General features: G+C 40.7%; 1 protein-coding gene across 1 annotated transcript; it reads right to left on the bottom strand.

Moving 5' to 3' along the window:
- Positions 1-2,167: 2,167 nt before the first annotated feature.
- NPS (neuropeptide S) lies at positions 2,168-6,526 on the bottom strand. Its single transcript, XM_056850276.1, has 3 exons — positions 6,462-6,526; positions 6,254-6,335; positions 2,168-2,347 (listed from the first exon to the last, which is right to left on the bottom strand). The coding sequence occupies exons 1-3, from the start codon at positions 6,467-6,469 to the stop codon at positions 2,168-2,170; spliced, it is 270 nt and encodes an 89-aa protein (XP_056706254.1). The 5' UTR covers positions 6,470-6,526.
- Positions 6,527-17,940: the final 11,414 nt, after the last annotated feature.

Here is a 17,940-nt window from a genome sequence, read left to right as displayed (position 1 = left end):
ATAATGATTGATATTTTTGCCTTGTATCCAGTCAAATCTTTATAACATCTTAATACCAGCACACTGAGTTTGTTACATCACTACAAAATGGCCACAAGGTAAAAGTCACACAAATAATGTAACTCAGCAGATGACCTTTCCTTGTTGACAAAATCTACAATGTTTTGCGACTGCACAGCTAACCAGGTCTATTTTTATACAGCAAAGAAATAAAAGTTAAGACCTAAAAAGTAAACAATATTTTCCATCATTGCACAGACTTCAGTCTTTTTAAAAAATGAACAAAAACTTGATGGGTGTTATGTTTGGCTCAACTCAACCAATATTTGGTGCATAATTTAATGAACCAAAGCAAAAAGAATGCCATTTCTACATTGATTTCCTAGGACACTGCAAAAAAGTAATGGTATACCCCCAGAGTGTTATTTCTGAGGAGGTAATCTTATATGTTATTAAAAAATCTGAGGCCACATATACGGTGTTAATATTGAAAACTCCTAGAAGATAGGTGTCTTTTCTGTAAAGAGGCAGATGACCTATAAAATACTTTAGAAAGGAGAGTGCAAGATTAATTTACAGAGCTCATTGCTAACTGAATTGTCCATTGTCCATTGCGTCTTTGTAGAAACCATATTATGAAAAGCTGAGCGACCATTATGTGAAAGTGGATGACCTGTTCCCTGTAGTCCCATATAACTTCCATTCATCCTAATGCCTAGTGCTTTTGATAAATGAGATTATATTACAATGTTATCATGTAAATGAGAATCATGTCAGCAAAACTCAGGAAACTATTTCTTTAAACCAGAGATGAACACATTCAGATGCTGTCTTCAAGACTGGTTGCAAATAAACATATGCAAACAACAGCGCTTGTTTTTGTGTTAAGAGAGATAGGCCGTTTCCGCACTAAGTTTTTGCAACATCTAATGAAACGTTTCATGTTCTCGTATCTGCACCATTTCCCCTCCATTTGGTATTGGAAATGTTCTGCAATTGTTTTGTCTGTGTTATCTGCAAACACTTTTACGATGATGTTTTCTTTTTCACTGTTTCCAGGACGATTTCCCCTGAGATGCAGACATGTTTAGGGTGCTATTCACGTCTCCTCCCCCTCCACTGAACACACCCACTGAGTTGCTCATCTCCCTCCCATTCCCCCTCCCTCACCAACCATTTTCTGTGGGGGGTTTTGTGATTAATCGCAGTTGGATTAGTGAAGGAATGTTAAAGCGTTGGACAAGCAAAGGGAGGTTGAAGCGCTAGACTAATCACCACCACCCCCTGTTGATTTGCGACCATAATTTATCTTATGCCTGGTCTCTTATGCATTTTGAAGGAGTGTAGCTCCTAAATGTTCCCCCTTCCTTCTCCCCTTGAGAGACTTGGGACTTTGGACTCAGCAGACTACCTGGGAGGGGGCAGCAGGGGAAAGAGGGGTCCTCGCTAGTGAGCTAACAAATGCAGCACAAACAAATACGCACGCACGGCTCCCTGCTCTTCTCGTCAGCCCCCGAATGTCTATGCTTTCCTACATTTTACAGTGGCTGCAAGGTCGCCAGGAAGAGCAGCAGCCCTCACGGAAGAGGCTGGTGGTGGTAAGGAGAGGAGACAGAAGAATAGAAGCCACACTGGCATGATAAGATAGCTTTGGAAGATGGCATAGGCGGAAACAAACAAAAAAGAGGGGGAGAGGGGGGAGCATCCTGCAATGTCACGAATGATGCGACGTTCCCCAGGGAACATATTGGGTTTTTTTCTGGGAAGTGGGAACAGGGCAAAATGTTCTCAGGAGGAAGGGAAGAGGCAGCATGTGGACAAAAAACTTTGAATACACTGCCAAACCTTGTAGATAAAGAATGAGGATACTCAGTGATAATTTACTGGTGTGGAAACGCCCATAGTTTCTAACAGGTGGAGTTGAATAAAAAATACTTTTTATATAAATAGAATAAAATGCATACTCTGTGACTCTGAAAGAAATGTTGGCTTTGAACAATCACATTTGCTTTCACCGTTTCAAATAAAGATCTGTTGTCATTACACCGATACATTTGTCTTTATTGGTTTCATCATCTAAAACACACTACGAACAATTTTAACCACATCCAGTTAAGCATTGTGTGGTGGTTGTTTTCGTGATTGGTGTATTTCCTCAGGCACTTTTCTACAACTTTGTTCTTTGAAAGGTATTTTTTTTTACTCCCGATCCAACCCCGTTTCGAAAGGACCTTTTAATAAGCATCTTCTCCAGGAAAGGCTTTAACAATGCTAGCTCTTCAGGCCCATCCACCTTGGCTAGGCAACGGTTCATCTCGAGGAGGCTGTAATCAGATTTCCCGGACAGCTGGCAATTCAAATAAAAAAGATTATTGGTCTGAAGATTTGGGGAGAAAAATATAGATAAGGGAAAGCCACAAACAGATATATCTACGTTTATGACAAGCACACACATAAACCCATTTAGGCTTCCAAAGACAGATGAATTTGTATTATCTCTAGATTGCAGATATAGAATATCAGGTTTTTATGAGGTCTATGGATGAGAAAGCACGACTTACCTGTAAGGACTGCTGCTATTGTTGTAGCTGGGTTTACGCTCAGAAAAAAGCTACTATGAATGATTCTCTATTGTTCTGGCTTTCCTTTAAGAGGGGATGTACATTTGTTGTTGCCAAAAACGTAGTTTTTGTGACTAGTTGTTTAATAGTAATTTCACTCTTGCTGATAGGGAAAGCTTAACAGCCATGGTTCAAGGGACTGGTTCATTATTGCTACACTTCAATGAGGAATTAGGTGTTTTCCTTTCCTGTCCTGTTTGAAGGGCAAACAAATGTCCATAATACATCCTTTGCAAATCTAGCCCTTGAAACAGGGTAGGCTGAAAATAGCTTGCCCTAGCCAACAAAATTGCCTTTAGTGCTGGTCAGGGACTGGAACCTAACAGTGCAGCCCTCAGCATAGTGATACCCCTGTAATCCACAGAACTTGATGCACTTGGAATGATATAACTCTGCTTATGACTGCACTTAGTCTCTCACATCAAAACTTCCCAACACCGACAGAAGCAAGGGGTGTTACCCTGATCACATTCAGGGCTGGGGGTGGAGCTGCATGGAGGTAGAAGCTGAAGAACAACCAACTGTTGCCTGAGCACATAAACTCTCGTTGGCTCCCCTGTATGGCCAAAGCAGGAGGCTTAGAGACAAAGGGAAAGCAAGACATGTCTTGTATAGAAACTAGTGAAAGACTTGTGGTAGGATACTGCCAACTCTGATCCAGTTCAGAAAAAAAAGAGATGCTTATGGGGAGGTAGGTAAAAGGTAACGGTCCCCTGTGCAAGCACCGGGTCATTCCTGACCCATGGGGTGACGTCACCTCCCGACATTTCCTAGGCAGACTTTGTTTACAGGGTGGTTTGCCAGTGCCTTCCCCAGTCATCTTCCCTTTATCCCCAGCAAGCTGGGTACTCATTTTACCAACCTTGGAAGGATAAAAGGCTGAGTCAACCTTGAGCCGGCTACATCCCCAGTTTTATTCATGGCTTTGTTTAATTGCCTCTTGTACTTTACTACTGTATGCCAGATGAATAATGGGCAGCCCATTCCTGAGAGAGAGGGCTGCACTGGTGGCTGGAGGTAGCGCAGCTGCACTGCCTCCAAAGGAGGTTTCCCCCCACACACTGAAGCTGAAACCTTGCCCTTACTTGTAAAACCCATGGATCCGCTCCACTGGGTTGCACCTAAAAAGGTGGCGTATCTCCAGGCAAAGGGGGCGTTCCTGGCCCAAAAGGACTAAGGAGGCCACCTAAAGGCAGATCCTCCCCTGGCCCTGGGAACGCCCCCAGGAACATGCCAGCATGAGGCTGTGTGGGTGTCCCTGGGCGGCACTGCCACAGCAGCACCAGGAGGATGGCGTGCACACACACCCGCCGGCATCTGTGCCACCCTGGGTGGCGTAAGTGGCCTGGGCGCCAGCACAGGGGGCTTGGACGCCGGCACAGACCCTTCCTGGCCTCCTAAAGACTTTTGTCATTTCGGCTCAGGAATGGGCTGTGAGTGAAGTCAGCTCTGGAAGCAATTAAGGTATTTGTGCTGTTCCTGCTAGGAGCTGAAGATGAATCAGAAGCCATATGAGTAACATGCATCTATGAGGACACAGCTTAGAAACCCTACCCCATAACAACCCCAAGGATTCTGACCAAAAATTGCTGGACAAAGCTTCTGTATACGTACATTTTACTTTCTTTTCATAAAGAACCATGGTGCAGCTGCAACTTTTTAATTCAAATAACCTTGAGTTTCTAGAGGCATAATAACCAATTAGGGTTTATAACTAATTAATAACAGAGCCTTCTTAAAATGTATATTAAAGGCAAATTGATAACAGGTATGTGGGAAGAGGAATAAAAATGAATATATTTAACATTTCATATCTCCACAATGAGGCCTGAACGAAAACATATCTATTAAAAATGGATGAACACTAATCAATACCCTGGAAAAAACAGAATTATTGTACAAAACAGAAGACAACTGTTAGAGAAAGGTTAATTGAAAGTTCATGTCAATAAGATAAATGGCATACTAATAGGTTCTACTTGTACAGCCAATATGTTTTATTAATTAAAATGTGAGAATATCATTGTGATGTAAAAATCCCAGTTGGAAGAAGAAGAATTGTTTTTTATACCCCACTTTTTCTCTACCTTTAAGGAGTCACCTTCACTTCCCCTCCCCACAACAGACACCCTGTGAGGTCAGTGGGGCTGAGAGAGTTCAGAGAGAACTGTGACTAGCCCAAGGTCACCCTGGAAGCTTTTTGTGGAGGACTGGGGAATCAAACCCTGTTCTCCAGATAAGAGTCCGCTGCTCTTAACCACTACACTCTTGGATACATTTTGATATACAATCTACCTATAAATTAGGGTTGCCAGGTCCCTCTTTGTCACCAGCAGGAGATTTTGGAGGGCGGGGTTTAGGGAGGGGAGGGACTTCAATGCCATAGAGTCCAATTGTCAAAGCGGCCATGTCTTGATATGAACTGATATCTATTGGCTGGAGATCAGTTGTAATAGCAGGAGATCTCCAGCTATTACCTGGAGGTTGGCAACCCTTCTATAAATCCAACACTAACCCTAAGATTTTCATGAGAGGAAGCTGATGAGCATTATGAAAGTAACCAGTGTATTCTAGGGGACTTTCCCCACACCCATTCACTCTTCAAATGCAATATAGCTTCTACCTATCTGATAAATATTCTGTTATGTGACGGTAGTAAACTAACATCTCTGTCCGGAATAAAGGAAAGGAACATCTCTGTCCTGACTAATCATTCTTTTTCATGCCAATGTGCCTTGAATAATTTGTATATAATGTCATTGAAATGATCAGACATTTGTTCATTTTAACTATTTAAAATGTGCACTGTAAGTAAAATACATTTACACCAATCTAACTCTAGCCATGCTTTAAAATGGTGGTGAATGTGTTAGTGGCTCCAGAATGTATTTGGAATATGTATCCTGCTGAAAGCCAGTATAGGAAGAACACAGTCCCATCAATGTTAGTCACAGGGCAATGGATAAAATGTTAGGATAGGTATTGCAGACCCAAATTGAAATGCTTACCAAGGGATGCCTGTAATTATGACTTTCTCTAGAATTATAACTTTCTAAAGAAATCAAAATGGCCTAAATCTAGAGTACGCTAATTTGCTTTTCTTGCTGCAGATAATGGGCCAGATATTTACATATAGTGACTCTGAAACTCTGATCTTTTACTAAATTTTCATCCATTTTCCTTCATATAATACTCCAAATGCTCATATCTATTTTCAGATACATAATGGTGTACTTTAAACTGTATCATATTTCAAGTCATTAAAACAACACATGAATAAAGAAATATAGGGTAAAAAGTTATTAAAATAAAATTATTTCAATTAGCAAACCAGCATCTTTTATTTCAAACTATTAAATTCCTATATTCAAAATCTGGATCCATGGAAATAAACAACTGGAAAGTTCTAATTTTAGCAGACACACAAAATGCTTTATCAAGCAATTCATATATATATTTGTAGTAAAGGTTTTTCAAAAACTTTTGATAGTTAGATTTATGTTAAATATATTTGATAAGTCTTATATTTAAAGCAATAACACAATGTTACAAACACCATATATTTAAAGCAATAACACAATGTTACAAACACCATATAACATCTGTGTATATAAGTAAGGTTCATTACTTACCATAGAAGGAACAATAGGGTAACACCTCCACATATGCATTGTTGAAATCCAGAGAATTAATATAACAGTTAGCCTGAAGACACTGCAAGAAAAACTCGTATTAATTTTATATTACTGATTTATGCTATAAAAATTTTTTTGGGAGGGGGAGAGAAGTTCTTATCCAATCCTACATTGAAAGAAAAATGGCTAAGTTCAATATATTTACCTGATCATTTCTGTTATTTTTTAAACTTGCAATTGTAAGTGGAATTACACAGTTGTAGAATGACATCCCTTATCTTTCTCCCGAGTCGTTTCCTAAATGACCAATTTATACCAAGAGTTCAGGAACAAAAATGTCACCAAATCACATTTAAGTGTGACTAATTGGTCGCGGGTTGGCTTTTATTCTCGCTAAATGAAAAAAAATGGCAAGGGCATATCCTTGTCGCCCGCACAGAACTACCAAGTGACTGAACTGAAAAGGTTGCCATTAAAAAGGCCTTTAAAAGTGTTCACATCCAGCCAGGATTGCTTTGTAATACAAATTGTCAAAAGTCTAATGTTAAAGAGTACCTATGTGCAGTGCCATGGAAAAGAAAATAAATTCCCAGGCCATTTCCATTGATTCTATTAGATACATAGTCTGATTTCATTTAGGATTCGTATTTTTTTGTTTTCTGTGATGCTCATTCATTACGCCATCACTTACAGTACTAAATCGACTCAAACTCTAGGTCGGCTATGAATTATGAATACCTTCTTGGTCTCATCTTTAACCAAGAGCTTAAGCACGGTTTCTGTTAAAGCAGATTTATTGTCTGGTTTTCAAGGAGTTTAAATTTGTGTCGAACAAAAGATTTTAAAATGGGCACAGTTCAGCGACGTCTCCTTGTTTCTCAACCTGAAAGCTTTTGCTGGCAGTGGTTCCTCTTATAGTTATTTCTTGTAACTTTTTAAAATTAGTTCCCCGAAACAAACAAATTTGTTCTCAAGCCAAAGAAGACGTGACCGTGCCAGCAGGGCTGGACTCATGAATAATGATGCCATTTTAACGCCATTTTAAAATGTTGCAAGGGCCTGAACCTGACCGAGCTTACAGCGCAGTTGGCTGAGGCACTCTAGTTCCCCCCCCCCCATGCCTTTTCAAGTTCTGAAACAGCTGCACCCAGTGGCGGACCTACATTTTTTGGGCCCTGAAGCTTGAACTGTTATGGGGGCCCCTTCGCAACCACAACAGTAGGGCAACATCCAACAAGGTCCAAAGGGCATTGCTGCCCTTGCAAGGACCTCAAGGCCCAAATGGCGGAGAACAGGGTGGTGAGGTGGACTCCTTGAAAATGGGCCATACAGTGATGAAATAAAACTATAGAACTATTAAGCTGTGCAGCAGTGAAGAATCTGAGGATCCAGCTGCCAAAATGTAGGCTATGAATAGATTCTGGTGAGCTCAGAGAGCCCTTACAGCTGGGGGTTGGGGCGCTGCAAACCCCCAAGAAAATTTTGAAATTTGACCAATTACAGGGACATTTTGAAGCCACGTGAAATAGGTATTAGAGGATATTCTAAGTCAATATTAAGTACTTCAACCCATTGGATTATGATTTTGTCACTAAAAAACTCCATTAATTTTGTTGAGAAATTCACTCATTAAAAAAAGTTGTTTCAGGGCCCCCCTCCAGGATTAGGGGCCCTGAAGCTTAAGCTTCATTAGTTTCACAGTAGATCCGCCTCTGGCTGCACCCCCAAGGGCTGTTTCGGCACTTTAAAAGGCATGGGGGTGGGGGACGAGAACACCTCCGCCCACTTTGCTGTGGGCCCAATCAGTGTCAGGCCCTCACGGCATTTAAAACACTTTAAAATGACAATAGCATCCACGGCCCAGACCCCTGGATGCCATCACATCTAGTTTGGCCCTTAGACAATCCTAATTAGATTAATGTATTGCTCTGTGTGTAAACAGCTTGACGGCATAACAGTTTTATCGATTGCCCATCCCTATGCCTATCAATCCATCCTTTATCATAGCTTAGTATACCATTGTTTGAAATATTGCATTACTACAGCTAATTACTTAGGAGACATTGAAGAAAGAACTGCCTGAATGGTTGGTGCTAAGCTTTTGAAACAAACTCTGATCTGTTCCTTTTATCGTGAGCTTCCTCATGGGGAGAGAATAAGGAGCAGCCCTTGTATTGCTCGGCAGCAGGGCTCAAAACAAGATGATGCCTTCCTGATGGCAAAACAGCTTTTGACAAAAGTACCAGTACTGGCATTTCATGATGTCAATTGCCATACTGTCTTAGTTCTGATGCTAGCAGTTGTGGATTAAAGGTAAAGGTCCCCTGTGCAAGCACCGGGTCATTACTGACCCATGGGGTGAGGTCACATCCCAACGTTTACTAGGCAGACTTTGTTTACGGGGTGGTTTGCCAGTGACTTCCCCCCCAGTCATCTTCCCTTTACCCCCAGCAAGCTGGGTACTCATTTTACTGACCTCGGAAGGATGGAAGGCTGAGTCAACCTTGATAGACTTCCGCTAGGGCAGTTGAGCGAAGCACTCATCTCTCCAGGGGCTCCCGGAGGGGGAACCAAGAAACGTCTTAAATAGGGGTGTTAACGCGCCCCTCCAGATTCCTAAATAGTGGAACTGGTATCAGGAAATCTCCTGCAGCCGATGAAGAGCGGTTTGACTCCTGAACTCTCTGAGTTTTACAACTTCGGAGATTCAGTAGCAGTCCAGCCATCTTGAGGGGTAATAAATCGCCGCAGATGTCTCTTTGGAATTTAGGCTTCACTCTCCCCTATCTATTACCATCTAGCAACTATACAGAAGCAAGAATACCTACTCTCCTAAAATCTGAGTAAGTTTAAAAGAACTCCTTTGCTTTACCTGGATTTGGAAGTCCCAGGAGACTCTTAAATACATTTGTCGAATCCGTATCTCCCCACTCAGTGTTTAAATGACTCTTTAAAAACAAGAAAAGATCTGATAACCCGCCAGGAATCTTATCAATTTGATCAGTGGGAAGACATAACAACTAAGATTTTTGAAAGATGCTTTACTTGCCAATCAGGAACTACCACGTATAAAGGGGAGGGAGGAGTGGAAACCTCCCCCACCCCGAAGAGTAGTCTTTCTAATTAAACAAAGCCTTCCTGCCATGTCCTTCCCGGTAACAATCTACATCGCGAGAGAGTCAGAGAACTTGGAATTGGAAGTGTGGTATTAGTGTGTAACTGGCAAATATTTCCCAAGTTCCTGACCATAAAGAAGACAGAAGGTCTACGACCCTGATTCCTGCAGCACCTCCTTGTTATTTACTACACTGGAATTTGCCTGGATTATATTAACGGAGTTTCAACAGAAATCATCAGAAGCAGCAACCATGGAATATCTGATTACACAGATGGAACAACTCTCTGCTTTGATGAACATTTCATTTCAATCTATTAATCAAAAACTGGACATCATCTCAGACGAACTTAAAGACATAAAAACTCAAATCATCACAATGAGATCAGAGGAGATACTAGAGGGCCCTCTAGTTGACAAGAGAGATGAAGAACAGAAGAACCCTTCAAAGGAATTACAATAAACAATCTGCAATGGCTCATCTGACAACAATGGATTTGAATGCGAGTGATTTTGACCTCTGTCTCCTTAATCTGCTTGATGAACTTTTAAACACCTGCTTGGAGGACTTAATGAGTAGAAAAACTGGGGCTGTCAGGATCTTTTTCTTTGAATTTGGGATGGAAGATATTGCAACATGGATTTACTATGGAAATACTCTTCGACGATTACTGCTAAGAAAGAAATGCTGGAAATTCCGGACAAAGGGATTAATTTAAAAGAGTCTAGTGTCTCTTCTGGATAAGATCGAAAAGGAACTGGTTAAAAGGATTGGTTATAATGGAAATAGAACTATATATGATATCAATTTACTAGAAAAACAGCATGTATTAAATGAGTGTTAGGGAGAAATGGAGGACTTACAAAATAATTAATTTTTAATGGAAATAATCAAATGCTTTTTATTATATTAATCCATTTATTATTAGTGAGATTTACTATTTCTCTTCCTTTTCCTTTTATTCTTATTTCCTTTTTTCTTTTTTCCTTTATATGATATCATTAACTATTAATCTTTTTTTCTTTGAAACATATAAATGTCAAAGAGATCAATAAATATTAACAATAGTATCAGGATTAGAATTTTCTGCAAAAGAGATTACTAATTTATCACAAGATGAAGGGAGGTGTAGGGGAAGTCAACAATTTTTGATTATATATAAATATTTTTAACTATGTTACTTATTTGTTTTTACTTTTTACTGTTTATGTTATTGTTAAACTATGTGATTAATAATTTTGGAAAAATAATAAAAAATTATTTTTTTAAAAAAGAAGGCTGAGTCAACCTTGAGCCGACTACCTGAAACCAACTGAGCAGAGCTTAGACTGCAGTACTGCAGCTTACCACTCTGTGCCACGGGGCTCCTAGCTGTGGATCAGGGAGAGTGTTACTCCAAGAACATGATGGAGCGCTGAAACACGTGGTCTTCTGTTTTAGGATATGAACAGACCCAGAGACTTGTTATGCCCAAATTGAGAAGGAGTGCCTGGCAGCAGTTTGGGCACATGAAATATCTAGGGTCGGTGCTCCCTGCTGCCCCAGTCTTCTCCAAAACGCCCTTTCCCCACTTACCTGGCAGTGGTGTGAGGAAGCTGCCAGGAGACTGGTGGGGGAGACAAGCTGGGAAACCAAGGTGGCAGGGAAGACTGGGGATGGGGTCTTGCAAGATGGGGATGTCCTGATGAACTTGTGAGAGATAATGTCCCATAGTTTGCAGGGAAAGAGTTTGCTTGATTTGCAAAGAAATATAATCTCAGTCATGTTACAGTCAGCCCCCATTACTTGTAAGCTAATGGGGAGGAAGAAAAAGTCACATTAATAGCTAAATAAATTTTAAAACAAGATGGTCCATTTTTAGCCTTACTGACCTATAGAGCAACTCCTACTAATGCAACCAGCAGACCATAGGCAAGCAACTATGAACACCACTTTCAACCCCAGATATAAATCGGTACCTGCAGTGGCCTGATTCAGAGAAGGGCCACACCTGAGGAGAAAAGGCAAAAGCAGCTTATAAGTTCTCTCTTGACAAATATCATGGAGTAAAGGCATTACCAGGCTCCATCCGGGCTGCAGGTGAGAATTAAACCCAGTAACCAGAAGGGGTGGTCCAAACCAGCAACTGTACAGGGACATTCCCAAACGCCATGATTATACATTGTTACAACTGAAAAAAGCACATTCAGGAGAAACAGAATGCATCTATAACTGGTACCAGATATGTGCTTAGCCACACACAATCTACAGAGGCCACAAGACAAGTAAACTCGCGTGGACAAATCTGGTCACCTGATCAGCTTCTTTGAACTGAGCTTGTGACATCTGAAGATGCTCGTATTCTCCTACTGAAACATGTTCTAGACCTTCAAGCCCAGTGAAAGTTATCACCAGAGTGATCTAGAAACAAGCACAGAGATTGATTTTTTGTTTAATATAGATACAGAAAGCAACCCGTTAAGGGGAAGAGTAATCTCCAGATGCTATCAGAGGTCTGATCATCACCTCAAGGTAGGATGTTAATACAAGTGTTCATAAGACTCGCAGTTAGACTTTTTGCTAATATGACAAAAACTCCAAGGAAGGGAAGCATAGTGTAAGGCCCAAGGAAGAGGGAAGTAGCCAGTAGTACTAACAAGAGTAGAGCAAAACAGTAACAGCTCACAAGGAAAAGGAACCCAGAGGAGAAAGGTGCCCTGTTCTATGTTTTCAATAAATAGCTATTGTTTAAAAGTCATGGAGTCTCTGGCATTAATCTGACATACTATGTATAGGCCTGAAAATGAGCAAAGTATTCTGACTGTGGCTAACTTCTTCTTCCCAGAACTGGGAATGTTTGCCATTTTAGGAAAGGTGACGCCTCGTCTGTTGTTGGCACAGTTATTTGTATTAACCATGATAAGCAAAGTAAAATAAAACTCTTCAATTTTTAAAAAAGGAAAAGGAAATGAGAAACATTGATTGTTTTCATTGCTCTTTTGTGATCTCTTTCTCACATTCTTTAATGGCTGACAAATGGAATAGTATACTCGCTGGTAAAATGACTGATCAGTAGCGGTAATAAATAAGTTATACAGTTTGAAAGTATGAATAACTACAATGAAAAGGCAGCAAGACATTTTTGTCCTTGGACATCAAGACATTTTGAGATTCAGTTTCGTAAAAATATGAATCTGACTACTTTGTCTCAATAAAAAGTTAAAGTAATCCCCATTGGACCTAGTGAGGCTTACTTCTGAGTAAGCAAGATGCAAGTCATCAGTTTACAGAATAGTAGTAATAACTACTATTAAATATATACACTTTTTATTACCTTGGTTTTTAAAAACATTGACAAGCAACTTCAGTCACTCAAAACATCAGGAGAATATTTGACTATTTACATATTCAGCAAATGAACTTTTATTCACAGAAAAAATCCTGTCATTTGAATGGAACATCAAGTCCTACCAGGTACAGTATGTTCAGCCCTAACAGAGAAGTGGATTAACAAAATTGTTTTAGCATAGTGAAAAGTTGTATAGGTTTGAGTGTTCTTTAATAAAATTTAGCCTAGGTTTTAATTGTATCTACCTTTATGGAGCTCCGTTTTAATGGAAATTAAGTTTAATATCCTTTTGGGGGGAAAGCAAGCGGGTAGCCCCGGCCAGCAAAGAACTGATAGAGCAAACAGCAGCCGGGGAAAGGACGGCAGGCTCACTGCATCTACTTCTCTGTGATCCAAGCCTATTTTTTGTGAAGCAGCTATGAATCCCTTCCATCCTGTGAGCCATGTCCTCCAAAAGTCCTGGGCAAAGACCTGTGGATTTATGAAACAGACAACAGAATCCTCCTGACGCAGCTCTGTGCTGGCCAGCTGTCAGCATCAGTTGGCACAGAAGCTATTCAGAAACCGTTCTCGACATGTCAAGCAAAAAAACTTCCAGTTTGGTAGCACCTTATCTCTGAACAAAAAGAGAACAATCTGACCTGTTTTCCCTATCTTCTCTCCATATTTTATCCTTGATGCATTATTCTCTCTAACTCCATCCTGTGTGATCATTTCACACATTTGCGACATCCTTAGAATGGAAGAGTGGAAATCACATGACCCCCTTGCTTCATATATAGTTTCCCTTCCTTCATCTCTTCTGGCTCCACCTCCCTCTGCTTGCGCTTTTCTCCCCGCTCCCCCAAATTCACTGATCTATATGCATGATCTTTCTTCACTTGCCCTCCTGCTCGCTTTTAGGAGAATCATACCCAGGCATAGCTTTCCCAAAGAAAATGACAATAGAACACCTCTGGTGGTCACATACATCTCAGAACTCAAGCCAGTCCAAAGCATTATTAACGACTTACATCCAATGCTGGATTGTGACACTTCCCTTACTAAGGCACTGAGGGGGCACCCCTTTCTTGTTTACAGACAGCCTGCTAACACAACAAAGGTTGACCCTTTCCCTGTCCCACACTTCTCCCACTTCCAAAACTGCTCTTCCCAAAACTGTTTTTGTCCTGCCAAGGGTTATATTCCAGACTTAGATCCACCAAAGGGGGTGGGGAGAGAGCTGTGGTGGTCATAGTATAGATGAGGGAACAATTCAGCATCCCTTCCCTCCCACCCCTAATGCACTTTAAATTGCTCAGCTCCCATATTGCACCAAGAGTGTTTACAAATGTTTCATACAGGTAGTCATGCCAGGGAGTCATGATTGGTGATCACTGCTTGTTGAGCATCACTTTGTTGTCAACTTGGGTTTGCCTCCATCAAATGGCTGTTTGGCCACCAGAATTTCTAGCTATTGCTATCGCATTTGTTCTTCATCTCTTGAATGAATTTTTTTTTAACCTCCTGTTATTATCTCCCTCTCACAGAACTGGAACCTGTTTTTAACTTATACTCTATAAATAGAATGTGAAATCAGTCTAAATCCTGCTTCTTTTCTACCTTATACAATGTAAAGATGTCAAATGCAGGAGCTAAAAACCTCAGGGACTATGAAGTGTGCGAAGCCCTTAAAATGTAACGATTCAAGACATTCAAGGACATCCCCTAGAACTATCAGTGGAGAGGGAGAGTTGGTGGAGGTTTTTTTTGTAATGTATCAGCAGTGAAGTTTCAAGGACAATCGGGTGTTAATAGCATCAGCGGTACAGTGTTTTTATTATTCTACTATTCACACTCAAAAGAAATATTTTGTTGTTGGTTCTTTTCTTTCTCAGATTTGCTCTAAACTAACTCTCATATTTTTAAAGGCATACACTTTTTTTAAAATACTGTGCACCCATTCAAGCTTTATGGCTTTTATTAGGTCTTATTCATGGGCAAATAAACTGTTATCAAGGAGAAGTTTCTAACCATCAGATACCACAAGCAGAAAGAAGTCATTCCACTGAAGTGCTTTCATCTAATTGTCTCCTAAAGATATGTTTTTAATTGCTGGTCACATAATTAACACCTCGCTAACCTACTGAATCAAACAGCATGTTAAAGAGCAGAGGAAGGCATTAAAGGTGAATGACCTGAGCTATATATTGTGAAATCCCCTGTTGTTCAGATCGGCTTCAGAAACAGCCAGTGAGAAATTCTCCCACATCTTCAGATAATTGGAAAAGACAGGGGTAAAAGATGGTCCCTACACATTAGCTATTTTTTTATATATCAAAGACTGAGATTTTCCCATTATTTGTTTCACCTGGCAATATTGAGCTTTGACTAAACTTACTGTTTGACACTCAGAGTTGGGCAGAGGTCCGTGAGTCTGACTGATCACTGGCCTATTAAAAGTGTCATGACTAGGAGTATGAGAGAGCTTAGAGCTCTTTTGAACAATTATGGTATGTTGGGTCCAGAGTTTTAATACCAACTCCAAAATGTGGTTTCAACAAAGGAAAACCCCCCAGATCTGATGCGTAGATCCAGAACTCCCTCATCACTAGATCCAGTAGTATGTCTTGATAGTACATGTCTATGGGGTTCTTCCAGTTTTCAATATCTGGTTTGAGGACTTTACAAGAATGAAGACTTTGCATTACTTTAACAGTCCTGCCCATTACACTGACTAAGCAGTGGCAAACCTTCTAGAAATTCAGCACTCTCCAGGTGATCTGATCTGAAATTCAGCCATTTTTCTCCAGGTGATCTGATCTCTATCGGCTGGAGATCAGTTGTATTAGCAGGAGATCTCCTACTACTACCTGGCAGTTGGCAACCCTATGTATATTGCATCCAAGTAAAATGAAATAAAATTACACAAGAAAACAAAAACCGTCCAGGCAAAGTTAACCAGCACAGTTTGTGCCTGCTACTAAAATATGCCTTTAGCTTTTGTAGACTGAGGTCATTTATGCATGGTCGCTTTACCCTCCTTTATTCCCTGTTTCTGCCAGGATCAAATTTTCCCATTCTTCTGGCCTGAATTAAACCATTCATCCTAGCTCATTCTGGAGTCACAAAGCGTGCATACTCTGTTCTTGGGTTGCAGTTCGCCTCACCCTTTTCCAAACTCCTCTTCAAGGCAGCATGCAGATAACCAAACAGGGGAAGCACAGAAGATTGGCTTCTCTCACAGCCAATCACAAAGCAGTGTGTAAAGAGGCAGGGATTCAAGTGCTTCTTGCTTCCTGCTACCTCTTAGCTCTTTCTGAGCAAAAGAAAGGCTTTTTTTAAACGAGGCTTGGATTTCTCCCCCACCCCTTCTTTCAGATTGCTCCGGGGTTTTTGTGTTGTTGTTGTTCTTAAAATGCTTTTTTATGCTGCAGTTGGGTCGGGGGAAGGAAATCTTCTCTCGGGGTGAGTACTGCGAAGTCAGCCAATTACAGAGCAGCATTTAAAGGGGAGGGACTTGATTTGAACTTGGGAGACAGCTTTTCTGTAGTAATGCTTCCATTAGCACACAGTTTCATCCCTGATCATTCCAGCCAATGCATACAATTTCCCCCAACCCAGGTTACTTTGATCCTGGCTTAAACAGGGAGTAAAGGAGGTTAAAGCGACCTTGCATAAATGACCTGAATGGAAACTGTAACCCTTCATAACTTTCAAGTACAAAACCACAAAAAAGGCAGTCTTAAGTATTTGATCCTGCCAGTCTCTGAGCAAACTCAGGTACTGCTGAAACACTTGAGAGGCAAACGGAGGTTTCCCCAAAACCGACTTAACTAAAACCAGGCCATGAACGATGCTGATCACAAGAGTGTATATCTGGTCATAGGACTCTCTACAAGGAAAAAGAACAAATGAAAGAAGCGTTGAGATTTGACCTGAAGCTGTCATTTGTGCTCATATTGAGTCATCCTAAATAGACTGTCAAGTGTTCTGCCTGTGGATTTGACCTTTGCTGTCTTCACTTGTCCTTTCCATCTTATTGGGTGCCTGTAAGGTCCTTTCCGCTTGCAAAGCAATGTATGTTAAAGTTAACAAACAAGACTTGGATGTCAAAACTTCATACTTAACATAAACTACACACACAGTTCTCCAAATGGAGTTCTGCTAAAAAACTTCCCAAGACTGAAAATTCTGCAGGAAGTGGGGCTGCTGGGTTAACTCTTTGGCAATTTATGCATGGGAACTGATCTCTATCAGCTGGAGATCAGTTGTAATAGCAGGAGATCTCCAGCTAGTACTTGTCTAAGGTTGCCAACCTCCAAGTACCTGGATAAATGTGGTGTTTAAATTGCATGTTTAGCCACTCATATGCTGAATGTAAGTTCAGAATTACTCAACCTCTAGCCAAAGAAAAATCATGTGTGCACTGTATACAGATTGTATGCACTTTCACTGTAACGTGTACAAGGTTTTACTTGATATCTTAAGCCCATTCCAGATATTACAGCCACGCATAGCAGGAGTCTACTAACAGGAGTGTACTTCTGATGGTCCTGATACACATAGGTATTTTATGCATGGGCTGAATCTCCCTGCTTGGACCTGGGTTCATTGCACATTAAAGTAACCCAGGTTGGGGGAAACTGTATGCATTGGCTTGAATGATCAGGAACAAAATTGTGTGCTAATCGAGCCATGAATACAGAAAAGCAGTCTCCCAAGCTCAAATCAAGTCCCACCTCTTTAAATGCTGCTCTGTAAATGGCTTACTGTGATAGAAGATTTCCTTCCCCCCAAATCAACTGCAGCATAAAAAAGCATTTTAAGAACAAAAAAACGGAGTTACCTGAATGAAGGGGGGAAGAGAAATCCAAGCCTAGTTTTTAAAAAGCCTTTATTTTGCTCAGAAAGAGGTCTGAGGTAGTTGGAAGCACTTGAATCCCTGCCTCTTTACACACTGCTTCGTGATTGGCTGTGAGAGAAGCCAATCTTCTGTGTTTTCCCCTAATGCAGTATGCATGCTCTGTGACTCTGGAATGAGCCAGGATGAACAGTTTAATTCGGGCCAGAAGAGGAATGGGAAAAGCTGGGTTCATTTTGTGTCAAAACAGTGTTACGCTTCCAAAGAATGAGATAGCGTGCATACTGAAAAATTTGATCCTGGCTGAAACAGGGAATAAAGGAGGTTAAAGCGACCATGCATAAATGACCGTAGTCATCATTTTGTATGAAGACAGCAATGTACATATTTTCTATGT

Source organism: Euleptes europaea, chromosome 5 (assembly GCF_029931775.1).
Source record: "Euleptes europaea isolate rEulEur1 chromosome 5, rEulEur1.hap1, whole genome shotgun sequence".
NCBI classification, from domain to species: domain Eukaryota; kingdom Metazoa; phylum Chordata; class Lepidosauria; order Squamata; family Sphaerodactylidae; genus Euleptes; species Euleptes europaea.
This window is presented reverse-complemented; position numbering and strand designations above follow the sequence as displayed.